Source organism: Phyllopteryx taeniolatus, chromosome 8 (genome assembly GCF_024500385.1).
Source record: "Phyllopteryx taeniolatus isolate TA_2022b chromosome 8, UOR_Ptae_1.2, whole genome shotgun sequence".
NCBI lineage: Eukaryota > Metazoa > Chordata > Actinopteri > Syngnathiformes > Syngnathidae > Phyllopteryx > Phyllopteryx taeniolatus.
Window position 1 is genome coordinate 13,834,882 of NC_084509.1, and position 27,759 is coordinate 13,862,640.

The 27,759-nt window shown below is 42.3% G+C and overlaps 1 protein-coding gene across 4 annotated transcripts in view; it reads right to left on the reverse strand.

The window, feature by feature from the left end:
- dock10 (dedicator of cytokinesis 10) overlaps positions 1 to 27,759 on the reverse strand; it is a 116,437-nt gene that overhangs the window by 18,896 nt on the left and 69,782 nt on the right. For all 4 annotated transcript variants that reach the window (XM_061783097.1, XM_061783093.1, XM_061783094.1 and 1 more), the window contains 24 exons: positions 27,570 to 27,691; positions 23,447 to 23,530; positions 23,140 to 23,232; positions 22,825 to 22,943; positions 22,070 to 22,139; positions 20,256 to 20,369; positions 20,086 to 20,157; positions 19,829 to 19,975; positions 16,533 to 16,616; positions 16,356 to 16,452; positions 16,194 to 16,226; positions 15,883 to 16,061; positions 14,956 to 15,072; positions 14,751 to 14,868; positions 14,541 to 14,662; positions 10,730 to 10,844; positions 7,733 to 7,799; positions 5,923 to 5,970; positions 4,038 to 4,139; positions 3,546 to 3,658; positions 3,353 to 3,468; positions 1,929 to 2,066; positions 1,678 to 1,860; positions 1,484 to 1,594 (listed from right to left, as the gene is read on the reverse strand). In XM_061783097.1, coding sequence (XP_061639081.1) covers positions 1,484 to 1,594; positions 1,678 to 1,860; positions 1,929 to 2,066; positions 3,353 to 3,468; positions 3,546 to 3,658; positions 4,038 to 4,139; positions 5,923 to 5,970; positions 7,733 to 7,799; positions 10,730 to 10,844; positions 14,541 to 14,662; positions 14,751 to 14,868; positions 14,956 to 15,072; positions 15,883 to 16,061; positions 16,194 to 16,226; positions 16,356 to 16,452; positions 16,533 to 16,616; positions 19,829 to 19,975; positions 20,086 to 20,157; positions 20,256 to 20,369; positions 22,070 to 22,139; positions 22,825 to 22,943; positions 23,140 to 23,232; positions 23,447 to 23,530; positions 27,570 to 27,691 — 2,564 coding nt within the window. The remainder of the gene's footprint in view (positions 1 to 1,483; positions 1,595 to 1,677; positions 1,861 to 1,928; positions 2,067 to 3,352; positions 3,469 to 3,545; positions 3,659 to 4,037; positions 4,140 to 5,922; positions 5,971 to 7,732; positions 7,800 to 10,729; positions 10,845 to 14,540; positions 14,663 to 14,750; positions 14,869 to 14,955; positions 15,073 to 15,882; positions 16,062 to 16,193; positions 16,227 to 16,355; positions 16,453 to 16,532; positions 16,617 to 19,828; positions 19,976 to 20,085; positions 20,158 to 20,255; positions 20,370 to 22,069; positions 22,140 to 22,824; positions 22,944 to 23,139; positions 23,233 to 23,446; positions 23,531 to 27,569; positions 27,692 to 27,759) is intronic.

Consider the following 27,759-nt stretch of genomic DNA (forward strand, 5'->3'; position numbering starts at 1 on the left):
GACTGGTTAGAGCGTCAGCCTCACAGTTCTGAGGACCCGGGTTCAATCCCCGGCCCCGCCTGTGTGGAGTTTGCATGTTCTCCCCGTGCCTGCGTGGGTTTTCTCCGGGTACTCCGGTTTCCTCCCACATCCCAAAAACATGCATGAATTGGGGACTCTAAATTGCCCGTAGGCATGACTGTGAGTGCGAATGGTTGTTTGTTCCTATGTGCCCTGCGATTGGCTGGCAACCAGTTCAGGGTGTACCCCGCCTCCTGCCCGATGACAGCTGGGATAGGCTCCAGCACGCCCGCGACCCTAGTGAGGAGAAGCGGCTCAGAAAATGGATGGATGGATGGATGTTTTTAAGATTTATTTTTAATTCATTACTGAAAGAGAAAGTGACCCTTTAGTGTAGTGGTTCTCAAACTTTTCACACCAGGTACCACCTCAAAAAATCCTCTGCTCTCCAAGTACCACCATAATGACCAACATTAAAATATAGTAGTGTAGTAACTTAACTGTAACATTACACAATTTCAACATGAACATAACATTACATAAACATAAGTTTTTAAAAATTTTATTTAAAAAATTATACCTTAACAACAAACAGTTCTTTACGATTGATTGCAAAAGTATTGTACTTTAAGACAAGGAACCATATTTTGTAAATTAAGTCAAAATTAACACCACAAATCTTACATCAAGGCAGTAGAAACCAGCAAAGACGCATCATAATACTGAGTAATGTATGAGAGACAGTGAAAAGGTAGCTAAATAATATAAGAAGAGAAGACAATAAAGACAGGACACTAGTTGTAGAAAAGATGAGGAAAGTAAATCATTATAGGCCTAGTACAATGACACAGTAGAGTTGAGTGTTGTATGGGCCGTAGTGCTACACCCTGTGAAGGAAGGACAGGACGATATAGGACAGGACTGGACAGGACAAGGACCGGAGGGGAAGCATGGAGGACAGAAGTAGTGGAGAAGGCTGTACAACTGAGGTCTGGTGGGAGTGGCTGTGTAAATTCTCAACATCTATAGAAACAGATTGCAAGTGAGGGGATACCCAGGAAGTTCGCATAGTTATGAGTTATTTATCACAATGGTTGAGTGGACCCACATTAAGCGAATAAGTCCCAAAAGTGAGTGTCTGCAGGCACATGCAAGTGAATTGACAACGTCTAACATGCACAATAATCGTCAGAAGTATCCTGTAATTGTTGCACATGCACTGTGGGGGCTGAGGACCCCACCCCACCCACCAGAGAAGCGGGGTCGAACCCGGGCCCTGGGGCCCAACCAAGAGCAGCCCGGTGGACGGGACACCACCCACACCGACAGTGGTGACCCAGGGTGGTCCACCGGCCTCACAAAGACGCCCCAAAACCGGCTATTTGATGTAGTTTGCACCACAACCACTGAACCACTAGGAATTCTTTCACATACCACACTTTAAAAATCACTGCACTAATATATTCAATTTGAGCGGCTTCACCTTGAGTGGCGTATCTCCATTGGCAAAGTTATTTACAATGGCCAGCGACTGTTGAAATCTCGAGCCTCCAATGCCAGCATCGGCTATCAACTGGCTCACCGCCTTGATCACCTAAAGCGGTCGAGAAAAGATGACACGCTTATTCACAATTCCGCACAAAGGGAAGAATACAAGGGTTTTCTCGGTGCACTTACTTGAAGATGCGAGCGCACTATCGACTTGCCCTTGGTAAACTCAAAGTTCTTTCTCATGACAAAATAGAGCAGGGCCGCCGCCTCCGTCTGCGTGGAGCTGGAGCGATGGTTGCAGCATTTGAGGATCTCGTAGCACAGGCAGCCGCAGAGGTCCGCCTTGCCTTGGAAGAAAGCACTGGGGAACTAACAGGAAGGGAGGGGAATGTTATCTGTGGTGTTTTAGAGTGGATTCATGTACTGGTATAGGAGACCTTTTGTACAAAGAGCCTGAGTGCAGCGAAGATGTGGCGAAGGGTGCCAGTTGATTGGTTGATCTGAAAGAAGAGCAAGTAGGTGTCCAGCACCTTCTTCATCAGTGGGTTCTGGCCATCATCCAGCAGTAGCTGCTTCTGGAATGATATGCGAGATTTTCAAGTCTGAAAAGCATGGTTTATTAGCAGAGGGCATCAGTGTTTGACAGAGTAACCTAAATACGCTCTTAAGTAATGTGTAAAATAACCACTAAATAGAAAAATTAAGGGATAAGTAAAATGAAATACAGTACCTTTATTTTAATTTGATAAATACAGTAGACCCATGCTTTTCACAGTGATACCCATTATAAAAGCATTGTGAAAAAAATTCTTGAATAAGTGGGGAGAGAAAAAGCACTGTACAGTATTGTACTTTATAAAAAATATAAAGTAATAATATAAATACATAGAATGTAAAGAATTAAAATGTTGGTCCATTATGATAATTCAATGGGCATAGTGCAGCACCGTCCGGTGTGTGCACCTCTGGCTCAAGAGGGCAGTATAATACATACATAATAAATACCTGTAGAAGACGGTCATAACAGCTCAGTAAGCTGCATTAATATTAGTCGTTTGTCGCAGGGGATAAAAAATATATGCCTGTGAGTATTGTTATATTGCCTGTCTGCATGTGTTTCTACCATATGTGTTCACATATCTGTTGCTTTAAAGGATGATAACTACCGCTATCATGCTAGCTTCGTTAGCTCATCTATGGCATTTTGCATTTCTGTGTTAGGAATATGCTAGCAGATGTTTGTAAGTTATTTAGTTAGGTTAATATACAATTCTCTGTTTTCTGTTTAGTTTTATAGTAAACCTCAAATGGGAGTGGCACTAAACTGCTTGCTGCAAGCACTTTTCTGTTGTTCACTTTATACCAAACTTTAGCTTTTTGTGAAGCTTGCTGCCACAACCTACTGCTTCGTAACAAAAATTTTTGCTCGCGACTCACAACAACAAAATCGGCAGAGCATCGTCTCTAAAAACTCATAAGTCGAGGTATCACTTTTAGTTGCTTTTATAAGATATTGTCATGTATTATTACATGGATCTGGGGGAAACATCCTCGTTTGTTTGAGTAACTATTCACAGAGGCATTTATTGTGATTGTTTAGTTCTAGAATAGCCGCAAAAAGACATTTTAAGACAGTTAAATAAATTAAGTTTGCATTTTAAACTATTTATTGGGGGTGTACATAAACAGAAGAAAATACGCACCATGCATAAAAACGTAATGTGCCTTGTAAGACTGGGAACTATTTTTCTTGAGTGAATTCAGACCAAAAAAAAACAAGGTTTGAACACCTCTATGGTTTTCTATGTTTAGAGAGTGTGGTGTCGTTTCAGGATGTGTACTGTTAAAAAGGAACACACACCTTGTGATGGTGAACAAAGAGCTCCAGAACATCCAGCACAGTGAGCGCCACCTCAGTAGACAAGTTAGCCTCAACATCAGTGGGACTCAGACTGTCCCCATCGTGGATAGTACCATCTGGAAGTCAGAAAAAGAGAGCAAAATTTAATGCCATGAATTAAATTTTATCAATAGTTACGGGAGAAATGACCAACCGGTCTCCATCATCTGCAGAAGTTTGGGATTGGTGAGGGCGTTCTTGCCCCGGATGATGGGCATGGTTTGGGAACGAGCCTGTCTGTGACCCTCCCCTCCGGAAGAAGCCATCCTGGTGGAGAGATAAGCAGATAGCGTTGATTGGATTGCATTGATCTGCAACCTGCCAATACACTCACTGGACTATTATTAGGTACACCAGCACAATTCAATTCAATGAAATACAATAAAAAATTTGTTTTTTGCTACACTATAACAAGCTATTAGCACAAGGCACAGCAACAGATCACAAAAAAGCATGGGGGGGCATGCTGAGAAAGATTACACACGAATACAAAATGGTGGTCATATTACTGATGAATAAATGAATTTATATTTTAGCCGGATTTTGCTTGCAGTACAAATTGTATTTGATGTTTTTTGGGAATTTAAATGACAATTATAGATGTTAAAACAGAGGCTGTTGCATTGTGGCTCAAGTGGCTGGTTACCATTGTGGCAGGAGGCTTGAGGGCTGGGAGGGATGGTTAGGCACCTTCACGGTGCCATTGGCGTGTGTGGACTGGGCCAGCTTTAGCGCCGCTGCTAGCTTCCTGTTCACGAGCCAATCACATCACATCTAACATTAGTAGGGCTTAGTTGAGTGTCATGTTAAGTGTGCAGTGTGTAAAAAACATCTGTCTAGTCCAAATAAGGTATGGAATCTGCAGATTTTTGCAAAACACTTTACACATTGTATTAAGGCGGAGAAAAGGTCAAGTTTGACCCACAGTAGAGTCTAATAATGTGTAACTTTAGTTAAAATGACTCAAGTATGTTAGTGGTGAGTAGCGGCCTGAGAATGACATTAATACACAGCACAGCAGGGGAAGCGTGAATATCAGTTAAACTGTACAGCAGATCAGCTTAGAAACTGGATCCCAACAAACAGATGTTTAAAATGCATGGCGGTGCTGTTTGATGTCTGAATGACACCAGATCACACACCAATGTAAAAAGAAAAAAAATAGTGACTTGGTCAGATCAATGGAAATACAAATAGTGCAGCAAGCCATGAGGTAGGAAAGAACAGGCAATACCTTGATTGAGTACAACTCCTTAATATCTCATTCAGGAATAACAAAGTAGCTAAAGTAGCGAGTGACAGCTAAACCCGAGTGAACTGGGCTGTGCAGCTACTTTTCATGAGTTGCCAATCGTCGGCAAATAGTTTCACTGCAATTCGAAATTTGAATCGCAGATTAACATAGCCGGCGCTGCCTAGCCATATGATACACTTTACAATAGTACTTTACTATACAGTATAATTTCACATGTACATGTGGCTAAAAAAGTGAAGTGTGGAGAGTTCCTGACACTGAAATGCGCAAGTGCAGTCAATGAAAATGAAAATTGACCTTCATTGCCAACAGACTTTCAAATATCCACATTGTATTATTGTAAAAGCGACAGAGGCCAGGCAAAATGTGCTTCTTAATACAGTAGTACTGTATGTGGCACCTCAAAACACTGTCTCCTGATAAGGGCACAACCTTGGATACAATGCAGTGCATGTATACCTAATGTTCTGGCCGGTGACTGTACGTACAGTATGTATCTATCACATATGCAAATGGCAACATGATCACTTGTTGCAAAGACAATCAATAAATTCACAGTCACTCATATGTACTATGAGGCATGCAGGTGGAGCATGGATAGACCATTAATACAGTGATGTATTATGCGTATGTAAGAAACATCAATTCAGTCACTGGTTGAATTAATAACTGAATGGTTAGTTTGGCTGGAAAGACAGCCAGTGTAATTCATCCAACGACGACTTCAACGGGCGGGTGCACCGAGTCAGCCTAATATCAAACGGGGCGAATGGCGAGGCAGACACAGGGAGTGCATCCCCCTTGGCCCGCTATCACAGATGAATGTTAAGTAGCTCGCAGCCTCCCAGACGGGCTGCGCTACATCTGAGAGTGAGCTTGGCTTCCAGCTATCTTTACTCTCTTAATGCTTGTGCACACGGTATAAGCCGCGTGTTCTCTCGGTATCGCTGCGAGTGGGAGATAATTTAATTAGCCGGGGTGGAACGAGAAGATGGAGGGAGAACTGCCAGTGGCTCAGTTCCAGTAGTCTTGCACACACACATAGTCAGAAAACAACCCCTATGGTGTGCTTGCCAAATAATACTCTTGTCTCGAGTGTGCACACGCATACACGGCACACATCAGTGCTCCTGCTTCACCTGTGTTTGCATGCGCTTCATGAATTATACATGCTCCCGTCGTTATGCGTATGTATGTTGACTTAATGAGACGATGGCATGTATGCAGGCTGGTTTCACTTAAAAAGGTAGCGGCCCTCCTTTTTGTCGGCACGTACCTGGCGATGTGGCGCTTGCCCATGAATCTGAAGTGCTGCAGACAGAGCCTGAATAGAGGGATAACGCAGAAGAAAATGCACAAAAATTAGTGATGCACCAAAATGAAAATTCTTGATCGAAACCGAAAACCGAAACTCAGGAACACAAGGCCGAAAACTGAAACACTGAGAGAAATTATCAATCAAACTACAAATTTGTAAGCACTTTTCATACAAAAAAAATGTGCTTGATATTAATTCATCCATTCATTTTCTGAGCCGCTTATCCTCACAAGGGTCACGGGAATGCTGGAGCCTATCCCAGCTATCATCGGGCAGGAGGCGGGGTACACCCTGAAATGGTTGCCAGCCAATCGCAGGGCATATATAAACAAAACAACCATTCACACTCACATTCACACCTACGGGAAATTTAGAGTCTTCAATTAACCTACCATGCATGTTTTTGGGATGTGGGAGGAAATGGGAGTGTCCGGAGAAAACCCACACAGGCACGGGGAGAACATGCAAACTCCACATTGGATTGAACCCCGGTCCTCAGAACTGTGAGGCAGAGGCTCTAACCAGTCGTCCACCGGGCCGCCTTGATATTAATTAAAATATAAAAATAAATCAAATCAAAACTATGACAATTATTAGTAAAATTGCATTTATGGCTATGACTGCAGAGCTGCCAATCTATAGAACTTCAGTTTCAGAACAATTGGTCTGACTGTCGATATTTTAAAACGTATGTCAAAAACATTAACGCGAACAGTCATTGCAGTATATTATGTAATAGGATAAAAAAATACATCTGCAAACTGCTAATTTCACAACATAATTATTACGCTATTATCGTTAATAAATTATGGCTTCAATATTTGCTATTTTGATGCATTTATTGCATCAACCTTGTAATGTTGGATGCATTTGCAGCCAAATATGTTCTCTTGCATGCTCTTTTTGTATTTCCTGTATCCACTATTGCTGCTGAAATGATGCAAATTTCCCCATTGTGGGACAAATAAATGTTATCTTATATTATAAAGATTTATTATATTAATGTACTTATAAATTATAGGTACATTTTCTCAAGTGACGTTGCAGAGATGACGTACTAATTTGTTTCCAGTTTAAGGTTACGGTCCCTATATGGCTGTCTAGCATTGTATATAACAGTATTTTCTACAATAAACACCGACTAATTTTCCTGCAATTTGCTCTTCAAAGTTAGCTAATGGTAAATGGGAAATGGACTGCACTTATATAGCGCTTTATCGCTATCATCACAGTGCCCAAAGCGCTTTACAAAGCCTCACATTCACGCATTCCCACACACATTCATACATGTCTGCAATAACACGGTTCCAGGCAGACCAACGTGACAAGTGTATTGTACCACTTATTTTGGTGTTTTGCAACACCGTGTGATAGCTTAGCGATTAGCTTGGTGTTCCCGTCTGTCTCGTCTTATCATCCGCCCATCCTTCGTGAATTGTGATGATAACGATACTTGTCCAAAAGTGCAGTTTATTCGCTGTCATGGAGGCAATTAGTGACTTATGCTAGGTTGACAACGGACGCGAGGCACACACACGTTCGCCTCCAGCTCGGCATCGTATTTAGCCGCATTCCCTGTAGCTAGTAGGCAGCTGAAGCAGCGCAAAATAGCATGCAACAAGCATTCCACCCCCGAACAGCAGAAAGCAGCGAGGTTGGGCAACAAAAAGGATGCTCTGCTTGGGCTAGTACTGTAGCTTCTAGCATAATGACGGAAAATCCACGCGGAGTGAGTGCAATATACAGTGAAGAAAAGAGAAGCCCTTACTCTAATATTTTAAAGAAGTCCGAGATCTCTTGGTGGATGGCCCGGTGCCAGTAGGAAACTAGCACATCTGGAAAAAAAAGACAAGACAATTCAAATGGGAAGACGTGGTTATACAGTTAGACTCAAACAAACATACCGTAACCTCTCACTATATTGTAGTTCACTTTTTGCAGATTCAGTGCATCACAGATTTTCTTTTTTTTAATAGATCGGTGTAGTGCACATCTCTGGTAGTTACATTAGATTATGGGCTATTTGATTTTAATGTGGCAATGACTCACATAAGGTCAAATGGGATCTTATTATTTGCAGAAAAATTTACTTTACTAAGTAATCTTAATTTATACATTTGGTGACTCATTAAATTGTTTAAGGATACAAAGAACTTGACTGGAATTCCAATGTTCAACACACAAGCCTCTGTCAGCTTTTCATGATATAAATTCACAAATATCAAGCTTATCCTGTGGTAGAGCTAATACACACACTCATAACAATATGGACACTGAACAGGAACAAATAGAGTTTAGCTTGATTTTCTTCAACGCTGAGACCCTCACTGTGATGCATAGTGCCAATTGGTTTAGCCACAAAATCGCACTTCTTTAGCATGTTCGCATGAGTTGACGTTCATGTCACTCAAGCAGAACACTTCTGCCTTTTAAAGGCATGTACTTTTCTTGTGTGTGGATAGCGACCTCAAGTGGACAAAAAGAATATCTGCACCGCTCTAAAGTATCACACACTGACACTGAATTGCATAGATCCATCCATCCATCCATCCATCCATTTTCTGAGCCGCTTCTCCTCACTAGGGTCGCGGGCGTGCTGGAGCCTATCCCAGCTATCATCGGGCAGGAGGCGGGGTACACCCTGAACTGGTTGCCAGCCAATCGCAGGGCACATACAAACAAACAACCATTCACACTCACAGTCACGCATACGGGCAATTTAGAGTCTCCAATTAATGCATGTTTTTGGGATGTGGGAGGAAACCGGAGTGCCCGCAGAAAACCCACGCAGTCACGGGGAGAACATGCAAACTCCACACAGGCGGGGCCGGGGACTAACCAGTAGTCCACCGCTGATTTTGACTATTGTCGTCAGTTCTTGGACCCATCCTGTTCAGCCTGTATATGCTACCCTTGGGTCAGATTCTTCAGAACTATAATTTTGACTATCATAGCTATGCAGGTGACACACAGTATTATTTTGCAGTGTCTCCAGATGACTACAGTTCAATTGAGGTGTTGTGCCACTGTCTAAAACAGATAAATATCTGGATGAGCCAACATTTTCTTCAATTAAACCACAACAAAACTGAGATAATTGTTTTTGTCAATAAAGAAAAGAGAATTGCTGTTCGTAAATACCTGGAGTCACTCTCTTTAAAAACCAAAGACCAAGTCCGAAATCTTGGTGTTCTGATAGATTCCGACCTGACTTTCAACAGTCATATCAAATCAATTAATAAAACTGCCTTCTACCATCTTAAGAACATATCCCGAGTTAAGACTTGGATGTGTCAAGCAGACCAGGAGAAGCTCATCTATGCTTTTATCTCAAGTAGACTTAACTATTGTAATGGACTTCTGACTGGACTCCCTTAAAAAAAGCATTAAACAGCTGCAGCTCATTCACAATGCTGCAGCTTGGGTTCTGACCAGAACAAAGAGGTCAGAGCATATTACTCCAATTCTAAAATCTTTACACTGGCTTCCAGTCAACTTTAGTATAGATTTTAAAGTTCTGCTACTGGTCTATAAATCACTAAACGGTTTAGGTCCTGAATACATGAATGAAATGGTAATGGGAGATAAACCCAGTAGGGCTCTGAGATCGACAGACTCAGGTCAACTAGTGGAGCACAGAGTCCAAAGCAAACATGGTGAAGCAGCATTAAGCTATTATGCTGCACACAAATGGAATAAGTTGCCAACAGAAGTGACGTCAGCCTCAAATGTGCATGTTTTTAAGTCCAGGTTAAAAACTAATCATTTTCCCATGCTTTTTAGAGCATTTCCACTTTTAAATGATATTTCTTGCACTGTAGGCTGTTTTAATTGTACTATTATTATATATTTTTTTCCTCTTTGTTTTAAATGTTTATAAGCTGTTTTTTTCTTTGTTTTTAAATGCTTTTAATCAATGAGGTGTTACTGTGTAATACTAGAGTTGCTCTGATCACGTGATCGGAAATCGGGGCCATCGTAATTTTCAGCTGATCGGCATCGTCTGAAAAAGGTCAGATTTCTTTATTTGCTTAATTTTTGGTCACATAGGTCACAAACTGACAAAATAATGATAAACAATATATATTATTTTCTTCTTACTGCACTGTAGAGGTATCTGATTGGACTGAGATCGGCAGATACTCAAAATCAAGTGACTTGACTCGGGTGAAAAAAATCTTATTGGGAGAAGCAAAGCATAGCAAATATTTTTTTTCCATTTCTTACAAATTGGTATTAGAGAAGCTTGAAAAAAGTACCGAAAAAAGTAGAATACAGTACAGGATACAGTTTTAAGTTGATGTTGTAATGTAAGACGAAAAAATCCTAAAGTTATTGGGACAAAGTTATATTTTTCCGCAAAAGCAAATGTACAATAATATTGTGGGACTAAATCAGGAATTTAAAAGTAATAATGTCAAAAGAATAAATTAGTAAAATAACAACAAAGTCATAAAATGATTAAAAAAAAAAAAAAAAAAAAAGACAAAGTCATAAGTGAATACATTTTCAATTACAAGAATCAAGACAAAATATGACAGGAATAATGTCATAACAAAATAAAGTGTTAATGGGAGAGAACATTAATTATGTCATTGTTTGGTAAACTTGTAGCGTTATTTTTATTTTATTTTCACTGTTTCTCAAACTCCTTTGCAGCTATGCAAACTGATCCCAATTATGTAGAGAAACCCAAACAAGTCAGCAAACAGTCCGAACTGCAATGGTTCATGACTAATCAATACTTAATGCCTTTTCTTCTTACCTTCAGATATGGTTTTCATGATGTGCAGAAAGCACATGAGGAGGCTGCGCGTCTCGGCCTGGTCCAGCTTGTCACAGCGAGACCCATAGCCTATGAGCGACTGAGGACGAGCAAACTGAACACATGCACAGGAGGAAATACAGCAACAAAGTCAAATACAGTGAACCCGCATTCATCATTGGGGGTATGTTCCAGACCCAGTCGCAACAGTTTAAACAATTTCACCAGATGTTGGGAACAACCCAAGTAATACATACATACAAAGAAAGTAGAACAAATAAGTTCAGAAATTAAGTTGTGTGCAAAAATGTGAAATGTCACAGGGAAAAAGTATTGAACAAATGAAGAAAGGGAGGTGCAAAACGGCATGGAAACCCAAGACAAAAGCTAAACTCTATCAATAATCAAACAGCAATCCAGCCCCTTGTCAGTGCAAATGGTCAGTTGGTTCAGTCCTAATTGATGGCCTACAAAAAGGTCTCATTCCCAAGGTCATGATGGGTAAGAGCAGAGAGCTGTCTCAAACTAATTGTTTCAAAACATAACGATGACATTGGTTTCAGGCGTATATCAAAGCTTCTGAACGTTCCAGTAAGCGGAATGCCAATCAAACCACCATAAATTTGCCTGGATCAGGTACTCCTCGCAAGATTTCTGACAGCTGAGTGCAAAGAATAATCAGAAGAGTTGTCCAAGACCCAAGGACCACCTGTGGAGAGCTTCAAAAAGACCTGGAATTAGCAGGTACTGTTGTCACAACAGTGAGTAATGTACTCCACCGCCATGGCCTGTATGCACACTCACCACACAAGACCCCATTGCTGAACAAAAAAGAATGTCAAAGCTTGTTTAAAGTTTGCGGAACAACATTTGGACAAGCTAGTTAAATACTGTGAGAAGATAGTCTGGTCGGATGAGAGCAAAATTCAACTCTCTGGATGCCATAATGCACACCACGTTTGAAGGAGAAATGGCATTGCACATAACCATAAAAACACCATACAAGTTCGGAGGTGGGCACATGATGGTGTGGGGCTGCTTTTCAGAAAATGGTACTGGTAAACTTCACATTATTGAAGCAAGGATGAATGGGCGAATGTACCGAAAGATTCTTGACAAAAATCTGCTGCCATCTACTAAGATGATGAAAATGAAACGAGGGTGGACATTTCAGCAGGATAATGATCCAAAACATATTGCCAAGGAAACTCTCCATTAGTTTCAAAGAAAAAAAATAAAGCTGCTAGAATGGCCCAGCCAATAACCTGACTTGAATCCAATTGAATATCTATGGAAAGAACTGAAACTCAATGTCCATAAAAGAAGCCCATGGAACCTTCAAGATTTGAGGACTGCTTGTGTGGAGGAATGGGCCAAAATCACACCAGAGCAATACATGCGGGTACCATACAGGATGGGTCTTGAAGCTGTCAGTGGAAACAAAGTATTAAATAAACACCTGTTGGCATGTTCAATACTTTTTCCCTGTGTCAGTTCACATTCCCATTCTTATACAAAACTTAATTTCTGAGATTATTTGTTCTACCTTCTTTGTATGTATGGATTACTTGGGTTGTTCCCAACATCCGTTGAAATTTTCAGGTGAATAGCACCTTTTGGACGTGTATTTAGTGAGAAAAATGGTGACTTATTTCAGCTGTGGAGCTCGAGGGAGGTTGGCTCAAACTGTGGTGAGACTGTGTGTGAGTGTCTGGGCGTGACCTGTGTGAGTGTAATCGTGTTTTTGTTTTACAGTGAACCCCCCCATGCAGCATTTGTAAATTTGATGATATTCTTTGGACGCTGAAAAACTCGCTGAGTGACTGTTTTTGTGGTCAGGCCAAAACATTAACAGGATTGCTTTGGCGGCATCTTAGTGTCAAAGAAGTACAGTGGTGCGTCGTGATACAATATGCTCCGTGACCACACTCTTAATTCAAAAGACTCGTATCTCAAATCATCTTTCCGCATTGAAGTTAATGGAATTGCTATTAATCCGTTCCAGCCTACCAAAAAATTATTATAAATAAATATTTATTTATAGGAAGAAAAAACGGCATGGTGGGCGACTGGTTAGAGCATCTGCCTCACAGTTCTGAGGACTGAGGTTCAATCCCCGGCCCCGTCTGTGTGGAGTTTGCATGTTCTCCCCGTGCCTGCGTGGGTTTTCTCCGGGCACTCCGGTTTCCTCCCACATCCCAAAAACATGCATGGTAGGTTAATTGACAACTCTAAATTGCCCATAGGTGTGCATGTGAGTGCGAATGGTTGTTTATTTATATGTGCCCTGCGATTGGCTGCCAACCAGTTCAGGGTGTACCCCCCCCCTCCTGCCCGATGATAGCTGGTATAGGCTCCAGCACGTCCGACCCTAGTGAGGAGAAGCGGCTCAGAAAATGGATGGATGGATGGAAGAAAAATAGCGCTCTAGGTAACTGTACTTTACAATTGAAAACATGCAGTTATTACATGGTTAAAAAGAAGGTAAATAGTTTATGCCACATTTTTCTAGGCAATGAACATGATGCTGCTCCTTCTGCTGTGCACAACTTGGCCACCTGGGGGCAGTACAATACAGACATACAGATATACATGGAGCAGGTCGAAGCTCCACAGTAAGCTGCAGTAATAGAACATATGCCTGTGAGTAATATTATATTATCTGTCTACACGTATTACTCCACCGTTTGTGTTTAAATGTCTGTTGCTAAAAGGGTTATAACTAGGGCTGTCAAAGTTAAAGCATTAATTCATGATTAATCACAAAAAAATTGTATTAATCATGTATAAACTCAGATTAATAACAATTTCATTTTGACCACACACGCTCCTTTATCTTAACTGCGGATGGCTATCTGTAATGCGCCGCAGACTGCTATAAGGTCAGTGCTTACGCCAGTGCAAAGAAAAGTGAGGACACTCCGATTGGTGTGCTTGGTGGCAAATTTTGCTTCAAAAGTCACTCCGATGGGACTCGCCACAACACACACTTTGTGCTCTGGTATCAGTCCTCTTGAGAGGGGTTGGACTCTCTTCCACTCTGGAATTTCCCACAGTGAGAGGCGCAGAGCAGTTGTGGGTATACTTATTGCCCTGCGGCTCGGCGCCTGTCCATTGGGGTACACCATGGTGGACGAGAGGGTAGCCTCCCTCCGCCTTTGGGTGGTGGGACGGGTCCTGACTGTTGTTTGTGCCTATGCACCAAACAGCAGTTCGGAGTGCTCCCGCTGGGTACTCCATTGTTCTGCTGTTGGACTTCAATGCTCACATGGGCAATGACAGTGAGACCTGGAAGGGCGTGATTGGGAGTGCCTCTGAAACCATTATAAACTGGAGAGACATTAAGCAGGTTGGCTTTTTGGCATTAATGCATCAATACATTGCACCCGATGCAATCTCCTGGCAAAATGTCATACCGCAGTGTGGATAAAAGTGCATATTGACAGAAATATTACCGACTAAATAAAATATGGGCAGGTGAATGAATAAGGAATGAAAAGCCTTGATTTGTACAATAAATATCTGTCTTATGTTGTTACTTAGTTTAAAATAAGAGGTTTTAATACTCTTGCTTAGTAAAGCAAAAAACAAAGTAAAGTTTTGTGGATCAATAGAACACAGGGAACCATAGACAAAATATTTAAAGCAGCTGGGAAGGTCTGCCCTCAATTAAAATTGGATCTGTGTAGGCACAATCAGATGAAGACCAGTCTGGCAATTTTTTCCTTTAATAAATCCAACCTACAAACTGAACGTCTTTGTCAGACATACTGACTGAAAACTGAAAAGCATCACAACAAACGCTTCTCACCTTCTCACATCCATCCATCTTTCCACTGTTCCTGTCACTGTTGCTGGGGTTGGAGTCCACACTGATCAGGGAGCCCCGAGAGTCTGCCTGGTTGCCCGTAGCAACTGCCAAAGACGAGAAAGCTAGTGGATGGATGATGAGGGGGCATCAGTGACCTCATTCCCATAGGTTTCTGTTTTACGTCATAGAAAATGTCAAGGCACACGCTACCTGTGATGGAGTTGAGCACCTCTTTGGAGAAAGAGGCATCCACTGAGTTGCCATGGCGAGTAACAGGGAGCGTCCCTCCAGTCACACCTCCCCCGACGCTGAGGTCGTCTCGAGAGCCCTGAGAATCACAAGACGGTTTAATGTAAACCTCAGCTTACAGCTTTTTATTCATACATACTGTATGTGTTTGTCCGGTGTACTCTACCTGATCACTAACGGTCAAGTAAATGGGGAAAAGCTCCCTGAGGAAGAAGCGAGGCATGTTGTCCAGGATCAGACCGTACAGAGGCAGGTAAAGTGATGCGATTCTTGCCTGCTTCTCCTGGAAATAATGGTGGTGATAAAAGACAGCTGATTGTGTGATCTGATTGTTCCAAATAGATCACTGTTAATAATCATATTGCGACGCTTTTTGGAAGCACGTAATTAGAAACAGCTGAGCAACTGTCTCCTGTGCTACCATTTGTAACTGGAACAAATGTTGCAGATGATGTATTGGGTTTCATTTGGGTGGAGCACAATCTTCTACAGTAATTCATCAGGCGGCACGGTGGGGAACTGGTTACCACATCTGCCTCAGATTTCTAAGGACCCGGGTTCAAATCCGCTCTCGCCTGTGTGGAGTTTGCATGTTCTTCCCGTACCTGCGTGGGTTTTCTCCAGGTACTCCGGTTTCCTCCCACATCCCAAAAACATGAATTGTAGGTTAATTGACTCTTAATTGCCCGCAGGTGTGAATGTGAGTGCGAATGGTTGTATGTTTATATGTGCCGTGCGACTGGCGGGCGACAAGTTCAGTGCCTCTCACCCAGTCGGCTGGGATAGGCCCCAGCATGGCTGCGACCCTAGTGAGGACAAGCGGTACGGAAAATGGATGGATGACGAACAGTCGATGTAGACCGACTTTACTGAGATAACGAAATCAATATAGGTCCCCATCATGGATCCAAAATCTCTATTTAAAGATAAGTATACTTAGCTGTATTTACCAGTACCGTAGTCAGTACAACCCTGCGGAGAAAACTCATTTTGGCGGCTTGTATCCGGGATCTCGTTGTTTCAGTTAGAAGTACACAAATGTCAAAAAGCTGTAGGGTTAGAAAGGACTAGCCCAAATACTTGTGTTGTCTACCTTGGTGGAGTAGCGTGCATCCAGGGAGTGTTTGGCCATGAGGGTCTTCAGAGTGGCCAAAGCCAGGTGCCTGAGGTCCTGCTCATCCTGCAAGGCCAGCCCCAGTTCTCGTAATAACAGACCCGTGAGGAAGTGCTTCCTGCAGAACTCTCCGGTCAGGTTGTACTCTGGCACAGAGGCTACAATAAAGCAGACACATTTTCTTTTCATCAGGGGCAACATTCTAAAAGAAACGAGCTATTCGAGAAAGTAAATATTACGGTATTTCCCTGAACTGTTTTGGACACACAAACAAGAGTGCACATATTTACCATGAGTGCTTTGTGGCTCTGGGGATGTATGGTCTGATATGGACACATACATCAAGAAAGAGGTGACAGGGTAGGAAAGAGAGAGAGCGCTCGTTACCGCAACAGACAAATGACAGTGAGGGTGTGATTATCAACACAAATGGAAAACGGCCCCTCTATTACCTGTGATGCGAGCAGAGGGCAGGGGCAGACTGAGGGGGATGTAGTGCTCATGGTTACACACCTCTCTCAGTAACTCAAACTTCAGCTCGCACAGCACCTATAAAGAACAAGATACAGATTAGATACAAACCACAAACAACTTTGTTTTTAAACAAGCATTCTCTGTTGTGCTATCACCTTGCTGTCGGTTGCAGTGATCATGTTAATGTAGTTGCTGATCAATTTGAAGGTGAAACCTCGGTCCATCAGTGTGAAGCAACGCTACGGAGACATAATTCATGACACAATGTAGTTATTGAAGCAAATCACTGAGTAAAACCGGCGCATTCTTTATATTCTCTCATTTTTTAATTTGATGCCTGCAACACATTCCAAAAAAGCTGGGACAGAGGCAACAGAAAACTGGTAAAGTTGAGGAATGCTAAAAAAAAAAAAAACCAAAAAACACCTGATGTATTTATTTATTTTGTCCTGGTCGGCTGTTAGGTCAAGCAGAATGGAGGATCTGTATCCCTTTTATGCCGGAACAGTTTTACTGTGTCACAGTGGAGTTTTTAAGCTTCCGCTGTGGTTTCTTAGTATTCTTATTGAAGTTTATTGAGAATCAGAGTCGATCAGTCGAACACAACAAAGTTTCTAGAGGGGAGAGAGAAACGAAGACAAAAGACAAAGCGCTAATTGTAAACAGGATGAGAAAAGTAAGTCATTACATTATCTACAACAATGAAACATTAAATATGAGTGTTGCATGGGGCTGTAGTGCTACACCCTGTGAGGGAAGGACAGGACAAGATAGAAGAGGACAAGGACAGGAGAAGAAGCATGCAGGACAAGGGTCGTGAACCCGGCTGGACAACTGAAGTGTGGTGGGACTATGTAAATTATAAAAGTCTACAGGATGAGAGAATGAGTGAGGGGATACACAAACAATACGTTCATGAGTTATTTATCACAATAAGTGAGTGGCCCCACACCCAGTGAAAGAGTCCCAGGGGTGTGTACCTGCGGACACATGCAGGTGAATTGACATTGTTTTACATGCACAAAGACTGACAAAAGTGTCCTGTTATTGCTGTGCCCGCACAGCGGAGGCAGAGTACCCCACCCAATCAATCGAGGGGCGGGATCGGGGCCCAGTGGTCCACCCGAGAGCAGCCCGGTGGAGGGGACACGCCCCACACTGAGGGACCCAGGGCTGTCCGCCGGCTCCACCGAGGCACCTCAACAAATGGCCACCCGTTGGGGGCCGCAGGGACCAGAGTGGCAGTCATTGGCCCAACCCCGTGTATCAGTGCCCCCCGAGAGGTGTGTTGCATTAAAATCTGGAGGGGGGGATGCCAGACACTGCTGCCTAACAGCAAACCACTACCCCCCCCCCTCCCCACCCACGACCCACCGTCCCCCAGAGATGGGTGTATGTGGTGCATTAAAACATGGGGATAAGTGTGTGTGATGCATTTAAAATCCAGGGGGGCAGGCAGGGCGGAGGGGCAGGGAGCACGGACCGGGAAACAGCACAGACGTGCTGAAACGTCCGACACCTACACCCTCCCGACCCCATACCAGTCCCCCAGGAACCCTTTGATATGTATATGTGCCCAGATGTGATTAGTGAGAAAGATATATACAGTGAGTGGTGTGAGCGTGTGCTAAGTGAGTGATTAAGATCCCCACTCCATGCATGTGTCCTCTCACAACAACACGCAGAAACGCCGCCAGCTTTCTCTGGGCCCGAGCTTATATATTAAGTTTGCTAATTTCAAATTATTTTTGGAACTCATTAACATCGTGTCCGCTGGGCCAATGAGGAAAAGGACCCTCGGGATTGTAATCAGCACAAAGTTCAGAAGTCAGCATCTGTGATGGTATAGGGGTGCGTTAGCGCCCATAGCATGGGTAACTTTTCACATCTGTGAAGGCAGCGTTTATGCTGAAAGGTACATTCAGGTTTTGGAGCAACATATGCTGCTATTCAAGCAACGTCTTTTTTAGCGACGTCCTTGCTCATTTCAGAAAGACAATGTCAAGCCACATTCTGCACGTGTTACAACAATGTGGCTTAGTAGTAAAAGAATGCAATTACTAGACTGGCCTGAGAGCAGTCCAGACCTGTCTCCCATTGAAAATGTGTGGTGCATTATGAAGCGCAAAATATGACACCAAAGACCCCGGACTGTTGAGCAACTAAAGTTGTATATGAAGCAAGAAAGGGATGGAATTCCACATACAAAGCTTCAACAATTAAAATTTCTGAGTTCCTAAACGCTCATTGAGTGTTGTTAAAAGGAAAGGTGATGTAACAGTGGTAAATAGTGGTGTCGCAGCATTTTTGGAAGGTGTTACAAGCCTCATATTCAAAATGAGTGAATATTTGAAAAAAGAAAAAAAATTGTTTATCAGCTTGAACATTAAATATCTTGTCCTTTTAGTGCATACAATTGAATGTAGGATGAAAAGGATTTGCAAATCATAGTATTCTGTTTTTAGTTAAGGTTCCAACTTCATTGGATTTGGCGTTTGTAATTGAAAAAACACAACAAAGTAATATCCTGGCAGAATGAAATAATTGCCTGTCTGACTCTCAGTTCTGAGGTGCAGGTTTCGAAAGTAAGCTCCAGAATTTATGTATAGCGTTTGCATGCATACTTTGGCTTCGTCCCACATTCCAAAAACATTGATATTAGGTTGATTGAAGATTATAAATTGTTGATGGGAGTGTGGATGCCTGTTTGTCTGTCGGCCTGTTTTTGTGCCGATTTTGCACAAGCACGTCAAACGCCAGACAATATTAAGTCTTATAAGATTATCTTATAAGACTGTCTTTTGGTCTGATGTGCTTTAAGAGTGATTTCGTCCCAACTTTATGGTCCGAAACAGTTTGGAGCCTTAAATAATGAATGTGTTCAATATTTACGACCAAAACTCTTGATGTGTGTGGGGAATGCCGACTTCTACTGAGTCATGACGCTGAGAATGGTGACGTGACACAAAATGTAGCCAATACAAGAAGCACCCAAGACTGACGAATATAAAAATGAACAAACAAATAAACACCTGGTGTTGTTTTTTTGTAGACAAGTGGATTCCCCAGACGGTAAGAATTATTTTCCAAAGCAAGTCGTATTTTTGAGAACATCACCATTTTACAAGGCTCTAGGATCCGTAAACCTTCAGGAAATATCGGTGCTTATCCGGAAGTGTTTCTTTTTCATTTTATTTTGTTTTATCACGTGTGATCATGCGAGATTTCTAGAACAGGATATTTATGTGTGTGGTGTGCTGGACACACATGACGACAAAAACAATTAAATTGTCTTTTTTTAACTTTATGTGTAGGGTCGATAGCAGATAAAAAATCTTTTAAGAGTGAAAAAATCTTTGTGTGGACCAGGCCTTAGCTGGCATAGGCTCCAGCTCACCCAAGACCCTAACATAAAAAAAAATGGATGAAAATCAATAAAGTAATATCCCACCTTGACAAAAGCTGCCACAGCCGAATTGGCACTACGTGACTCCTCTACCAGGTCTTTGTTCTTCCAGAAGATGTGTTCCGACACCGTTTCTACCAGAGTCTCCACGCGGCTCTGGTAAGACGAGGGGAAACGCTGCGGCCTGGGGAGCTGATGTAAAAGGACGGAATATCACTCTTTATGTGCCAGTCATGTAATACACTATGTCTGCATGGCACATTCTTATCAATCCAGTTCTGAATCTCAGCACGCCAGCTTACCTTTACTTTGTCTGCGTCAACCAAATGTTGGGCCATGGACTTGACAATCAGTTCGAAGAAGAACCAGGAAAACTGAAAAGGGACGTCATCAACACAATTGTTGTTAATTATGCTATCCTGTATTTAAAAATTGCACATTTAAACACTTAATAAAGCTATGAGAGACGAACCTTCAATACATTCCTAACTGCTGCTTGCTCGTTGCTCTTCAGGTCAAAGGTCATGCCTTTTGCCAACTCCTCATGCACTGTCCTGAAACCATGGGCCTCTGACTTGAACACGTACTACACACAAACACAATGAAGACAAATAAAGCACATGCACAATTAATAGTGGTGCAACAGATCATCGTATCTCTGTAGGGCTGCCTGTCCACAGTCCGGCACACACGTGGTTCGCAGATTGGTTGATGGAAAAAAAAAAGTGAGTGTTCAGGTAAAGGCTGCATGTTCAATCTACACTCACTAGTCAAGCAAAGTGGTAGTCATGTATGGAACCATTTTTTCCCCCTGTAAAATGTAGTGATGATGGAAGTAGGTTGGTGGACAAAACCATTACGGTATGCAGGCATTGTGGCACGAGAACACTGTATTAAGAGTGGAAATACATCAAGCATGGCTACCCATTTGAAGCGTCCTGGTGTGTCAGTGACAGCTAGGAGCCAAGACGAAGCCCGCTCAACAACTGTTTATCACTGCGGCATTTAAGCAGCTCTTTGCTGGAGAAACTGACCATGCAAAAGCTATTAAAAAAAGCTACTGGGGTGTTTATCGCTGTAGACAGGTAGCCAAAATCGGTTTTACAAAACAAGGGATTTAAACGTGCTGAATGTGCTTGAGCCACGTGATGAAATATCGTCGGGCATTCACTTTAGTGAGACAATCGTGCCTAATCTCTATGAGCTGGAAAAGACAAAAAAATGTCCAATTAGGAACAAAGCACATTGTTATTTTTGATTGATATTGTGACCGTAGTAGGTTAAAAATTACTGAGACAAATATGCTATTAGGCTAATGATGAAGACAATCAACCACCCTGTGATTGACTGGCGACCAGTCCAGGGTGGATGTTTCAAGATGTAAGTGAAGAAAAATCTAAATTGTCCATAGGTGTGAATGTGAGTTTGAGTGGTTGTTTGTCTGGCAACCAGTCGAGGGTGTACACCTCCACTCGCTAAAAAGTCAGCTCACTCACAGCCACAATGAAGACAAGAAGCATAGACGATGGACTGATAAATCAAGACACAATCAACAATTCCAAACAATCGCTATCCATCAATTAATTATTACACTCGTCCATAATGAAAACAATCAGATGCATGTGAGCTAATACACTTGAGTCATTCAGGAAGCTGATTTGAAAACAGTATACCATTCTCCCATTAATTATAGCCCTCCCCATCCTTTCCTTTCACAGAGAAGACACAGAGAGAAGTGAATATCGTGCCAATCTGTTACCATGGAAACTACAGATCCATTTAGCTCCACGAGCCCTCCCTGCCATTTGTCTCTGCCACAAGCTCTTCCAAGTTCTGTAGCAGTTTTACGACATTGCGGCCAATATGAAACAGCTCTTGTGGTTCCTCCTGCTCACCCCGCTAATTCCCTTTCAGATTTTTTCCCCCCACCTCAAAACAAACAGGCCTTGTGTTTTTCATTGACACGGCTGAATGTCCCACTCAATTAGCTTCTTTTCTTTTTCTTCCTCTTTCTCTGCATACGTGTTTGCATACTTCTTTGGGTGCGTGACTGCCGGTACACTCTTGCCAGCGCCTACAAACAAATATCTACACATGCAAACACATAAATGCCCTGTGTGTTTTTTTTCCCCTTGTGCAAATTTAATCGTCTGCAAAGTTGTTGGGCAGCCTTGCGGAAGACAAAAGCTATCATAATCATCAAATGATCTGCACGTGCGAGGCACACCTGTTACCAAGGATAATTTCATTCATCACACGCATGCCACAGGCGAGTGTGAAGCATACCTTAATATAGGAGTGCAGATAGTGATCAAGGTTTTCCTCGTGGCACTTGGAAACAATGTGGACCAGCACTCTGAAAAAAGAAACTTCTATCACCCCAGCACACAGTACCGTTTGTCTTTTATATGTAATACAGAGCAGTGATTCAATTGGAAAATTATAGTTAAAAAAACTCAGTCAGCATATAGGGCACAAACGATGAGCCCAATGAATTCTGCCTTGGAACAAAATGTTGACATGACTAGGAACACAAGCCTGTTGTTCTTTTGCGTGTGTGTAACTGCCATTTGCCCATTCCTCTTAGTGGCCTATGAGGCAGTAATCTTTGAGGTGTATACAATTCTGCCTAGCAACAAGGGGATGTGGACAGAAAAAAAGAGAAAAAAAGAATCTGAGTAATTTTGTTTATCTACGTTGTGGCGCAGGCTAGATGGCCACAATTGTATTTCAGCAACACTATAGAGCACGATCTGCACCTAAAGCGGGGTATAAACATACTGATAATCAGGCTGAATTTGAGCATTTTTCCCAATAAATTCCGATGTTAGACTTGGTCATCTCAAGTAAACCACACACAATAAGAACAGGAAGCACAAACATTTTTGTTGTTGTTGTGTGTGAGGGGGGTCTCTCACATCTAAAAAATCTGTGTGTGTGTGTGTGGGGGCGCGCACATGTGTGTATATGTGTGTGCATGTCCGCCGTGTAAGGCTGTCAGCTAAATAAGCCGAAAAGAAGCTCTCAGTGTCACTGTTTACCTGGTGGTGGCAGTAGTGACCTCATCGTTGTCATTCTGAGTCAGGACCTTGAAGAGCTGGTTGAAAAGCACTGGCAGAAATCTGATGATCACTGGGATTCTCTCCATACTGAGGAGACCCTGGAGGATGGTGGAAAAGGAGGAGGAGGAGGTAGACGAGAACAAGGGTGAATAAAATAAATAGGCTCATAAACCCGTTCAGAGGCGGAAAGGAAAATGAAGTCTGACATACTTTTACTGATTAGGTACGGAGCAGTTTGATCTTTTATTTTTAAGAAATAAGAGTGGGATTGGAAGTGTTTTTTTTTTCTCTAACCTTCAGGCAGTTGATGAAGTTGGAGGTAGGAGGTAGCGAGAGGTCCAGCTCTCGTTTCTGGCACTGCTGGAAGAAGCGGTTCAGGTAGGGGTCCTGGCGCCAGGCAGACAGGAATCAAGGAGAATCAGTTCAGAGTCAGAGGCTGGACTTATTCCTTTTGAAGTAACTATAAAATTGTACTGTGCATTTACAACTCAAAAGCATGATATAATAGGGAAGAGAATTTGTAAAACATATGTGGTTCAGTTTGGCTTAAAAAGACTTTGGGCCAACCATGGGCCAGTGAGCACAAAGAGACAAATGTTACCTGAGTGTAAACCGTTGACACGACATTGGTTGACACTTTGAAGATGGCCTTTGCCCCATCGACCCATTTTACATCAGCGGCATTCTGTAAAGACAAAGACATTAGGATCATGATACACTAGGGCTGGCCTGGCCAACCCGCGGCTCGCGAGCCTCATGCGGCTCTTTAACTAGTTTCATGCGGCTCTTCAGGAGCTGTCACATGACATGCGTCAAAAATGCTTGGCTGGCGCTGTCATTCACTCCCCCTACAGCTAGATGGCACACTGACCACGTAAGCCTGTTTGAGTGACGTCAAACGAGCGACGAGAGAATCTTTGGTGTGACATCATTTGTGTTGTAAACAATTTCCGTCAAGTTACCTCTTGAAATGGCAGGGAAAAAAAGCACAGCCAAACGAAAATATGAAGAAGAACACAGGACGTTTTTGCCAGAGTGGGAGAGTTTATATTTTTTTGTTAAACGTAATGGCAAGCCGATCTGCCTTATATGTCACGCAGCATTAGCGCATTTCAAAGCTTCAAATCTTCAGCGTCACTTCAGCTCACTCCACCCTAACATCGAACAGGAATTTCCAAAAGGGACTGAACTTCGCAAGAACAAGTTGGTCGCTTTGAAAAGGAAGGCAGAAAAGCAGGTGCAGTTTTTCAAAAAATTTACAAAACACTCGGAGACCGTAACACTTGCATCATATCAGCTGGCTTGGAAGCCCCGCTCGTCACAGATGAGGCTGCGGCTGAGTTGGAGATGATCGACCTTTGTGAGGAGGATCAACTGAAAGCTGTTTTAAGGGAAGGGACCGTTGAGTTCTGGAAAAGTGTGCCAATTGAAAAATACCCCAACATCAAACGAGCTGCGCTTAAGATACTGTCCATGTTTGGGTCAACGTACGTCTGCGAGTCTGTGTTTTCTACCCTGAAACATGTGAAATCAAAGCATCGATCTCTTCTGACTGACACTCATTTGAAAGAATTGCTTAGAGTGGCAACAACAGAATACAAGCCAGATTTGAAGAGGATTGTTCAAGATAAGGAATGCCAGAAGTCTCACTAAGCAGCATAGTAAGAGAAAGATGTTATTGAAACTTATTCTATTATTGTTTGTGGACTTGCTTGAACTGAGAGTTTGTGTGTGTGAGACAGTGCACACAATGTTAACTGTTGAAAATTACTGATATTATCATGTTGGTGTGGTTATTTTCATTAGATCTGGCTGAGCAGAGGTCTGTGTATGCGTGCATACATGATTAAAAGATGATGTTCATGTGTACCCGTGTATGTGGCTCTTTGCAGTAACACAGAAAAAAAGTGGCTCTTAGTCTCTGACTAGTTGGCCACCCCTGCACTAGGGGATCGCCTAAGTTCTAAGATTTACAGTACCATAACAGAATCTGTATTAAAAACGGTACTCACAATCGGACTTGATATATCTGCTCCGATACTACGACATTCATATTTTAAGATAAACACGGATGACAACACTTTGTTGCCCAACTGCAAATTATGCTCAAGTAAAGGAGTTAGGAGATTGTTAAGGAGATTGCCTAAAATCTAAATTCTCCTTGAAAGAAGATAAAAAAATCAACTTGAAACTATGGGTGGGCAATATAGATCGCCTTCGAAATAATCGTGAAAGTTGCTTTAACGATATGGACTTTTACATTATTGTGTATTCATACTGTCTCTAAAAGAAAATGGAACAGGTGCATAGACGGCATATGAGAAGGAGAGAAAGGAGGAAGTGCATGAAAGTCCTCATCAGCGTACATGATTCCGTCACGTGACTCAGTGGCAATATAAAATTTCGCTCTCAAACTGGAGAGCCGAGCAACCTTTTTTTTCAGTTTAGTAGCTTAACAACTGGGTGAATCTAATTTCCCTCCTGGGATGAATAAAGTATCCATTCAAGCATCCACCCACGACTTCTGTTAAAGGAAAGATGAGAGAATCTACAAAACACACTCAGAAAACCCTTGCTGAGTCATTAACCAAACATGTATTATATGACAAAAACAAGTAAACGTTGGCAACCCCAATCCTAAAGAATGCCATAAACTACCGTAGTTTCACGACCATAAGGCCCACGTAAAAGTCTTACATTTTCTCCAAAATGGACGAGGCGCCTTATATTGCGGCGTGCCTTATGTGTGCACCGAGTTCCAACATCTATAAATGTTGTTGTGTGATGAGCGCGCCGCTTGACTTTTTTTTGACCGCTTGACTGACTGGGAGCATTTCCTGCAGACACGCTGCTTATACAGAGGAAAAGCGGACGTGGCTGAGGACAGCATGTGGACGTAAAGGGGGAAGGGTGCGTGAAGGAGGACGCTAAAGCCACGCCCCCAGTAGGTATATAGCGCCGGGGTGTGCATAGTGCAAAACCACATCGGTTTGGCTAAGGACCCCCGAAAATGGCACCTACAAGAGACACGCTTACGAAGCACAGTTTAAACTGCAAACTATCAGTTACACGGAGGAACATGGGAATCGAACAGCCGCGAGAGAATTCAAGATCAACGAATCCATGGTTCGCAAGTGGAGGAAGCAGGAAAACGAGCTTCGCCAACTCAAGAAGACGAAGCTGAGTTTCCGCGGAAAAAAATAAAAAACAAAACGCGGAAACAAGGCGAGGTGGCCCGAGTTGGAAGTACCAACTCGAGCAATGGATTAATGAGCAAAGAACAGCCGGGAGAAGCGTCTCAAGTCACCATTTGACTGAGTGCAATAACTCTGCCATGTGCAGCAAGTGAGGAAGCTTGCCATCATTCCGGGAGGCTTGACGAACTGCTGGACATCCGTGTATACAGGGCGTTCAAAGTGAAGTGAGCAGCGTGGATGACAGACGACGAACACAGCTTTACTAAGACTAGGAGGAAGCGCCGTGCAAGTTACGCCACAATTTGTGATTGGATTGTGGATGCTTGGGCTAACGTGTCTGCTTGCACTGTTGTTCGAGCTTTCGTAAAAGCCGGCATCATTTCTCAAGAGCCGCACGGCAACGTGACTGACTCCGACGAGTGCGAGAGGGAACCTCGCGTGTTTGATTGAGAACTTGCCCAGCTGTTCATTTCGGATACAGAAGATGAGGACATTGATGGATTTGTGGATGAGGATTGATCACAAAATAACGTAAGTACATTGTTAAATACTTAAATAAAGTACAGCCGAACTCAGTTTTGCTCCCGCTGCCTTTTTAAAAAACATTGTTTTAGCGTGCATGCATGCTACCGTATGTTTTAAGCTAGCGTATGTTTTACCATGCCTGCGCCCAATAATACGGTGCACCTTATGTATGTGTTAAATGCAGAAATAGACCCCATAACTGAGACTGCGCCTTTTAATACAGTGCGCTTTATGGTCGTGAAAATACGGTACATTTCTTTCTGCAGTGTTCTAGTCAAATTTGTATGCCGGTGTGTGCTGTAGTGACAAACTTGTCTATTTGGTTTAAAATATTTAATTAATTTGTGGATGTTTGTTTACATGATTTGTTTTGTTTTTTTTAAACTAAAGCTTACTGAAATGCTATTGTGCAAACCTGATGTGGCACACTCTCCTGTATATAGCCTGGACATAACTTCAAGCTTTTAACTTTTAAATATTTTAAAATAATATTCTTGTGCAATGTCCTGGATAAATGTCCAGGGAAGCAAGTCGAAAAGTACACAATTTTTTATATATTGTCAAATTATCGTTCTCATAAAACAAAAAAAATAAAATTTTGGGATATTTTTATTTGCCCTTATCGCCCATCCCTACTTGCAATAAACCAAATCAAGTCATCCCTTAAAATAAAGGTCTTGATGAGAACCTTCCAGATCTTTAACTATTTTGTCAATGTGCTTTCATATGATGATGTGATGACCAAAAACATGCCTGTGATCAAATTTACAGTCTCATATTAGTACTTTAGCCTTATATTCAAGAATGTATTTTAATTTAACCCAAATGTCATCTCTTCTTTGTGTAATTGTGCCTTCAAGTCTTATGTGGATAATGGGGACGTTTACTTGTGCTAATTACAATCAGTGCAAGCTTGACCTAATGAGGAAATGGGTTTACGAACACTTTCATATGATTAAGCCAATATTAAAACATTTTTTAATCTTCTAAATTGCTTCTTACCTTGCTGTTGCTGGCCTCTTTGATGGCCAGGTAACCAGGAGGCAGGTTACTGGAGACAGAGATGTTGAACTCCTGAGATGACAGACGACCTTCTTTGAGAAGAGGCAGCCAAGAGTAGCCAACTAAAAAGTCAGGATATATTATAGTAAAATAACAAGAATCATGCAACTTGATGCGCGACATGCTAATG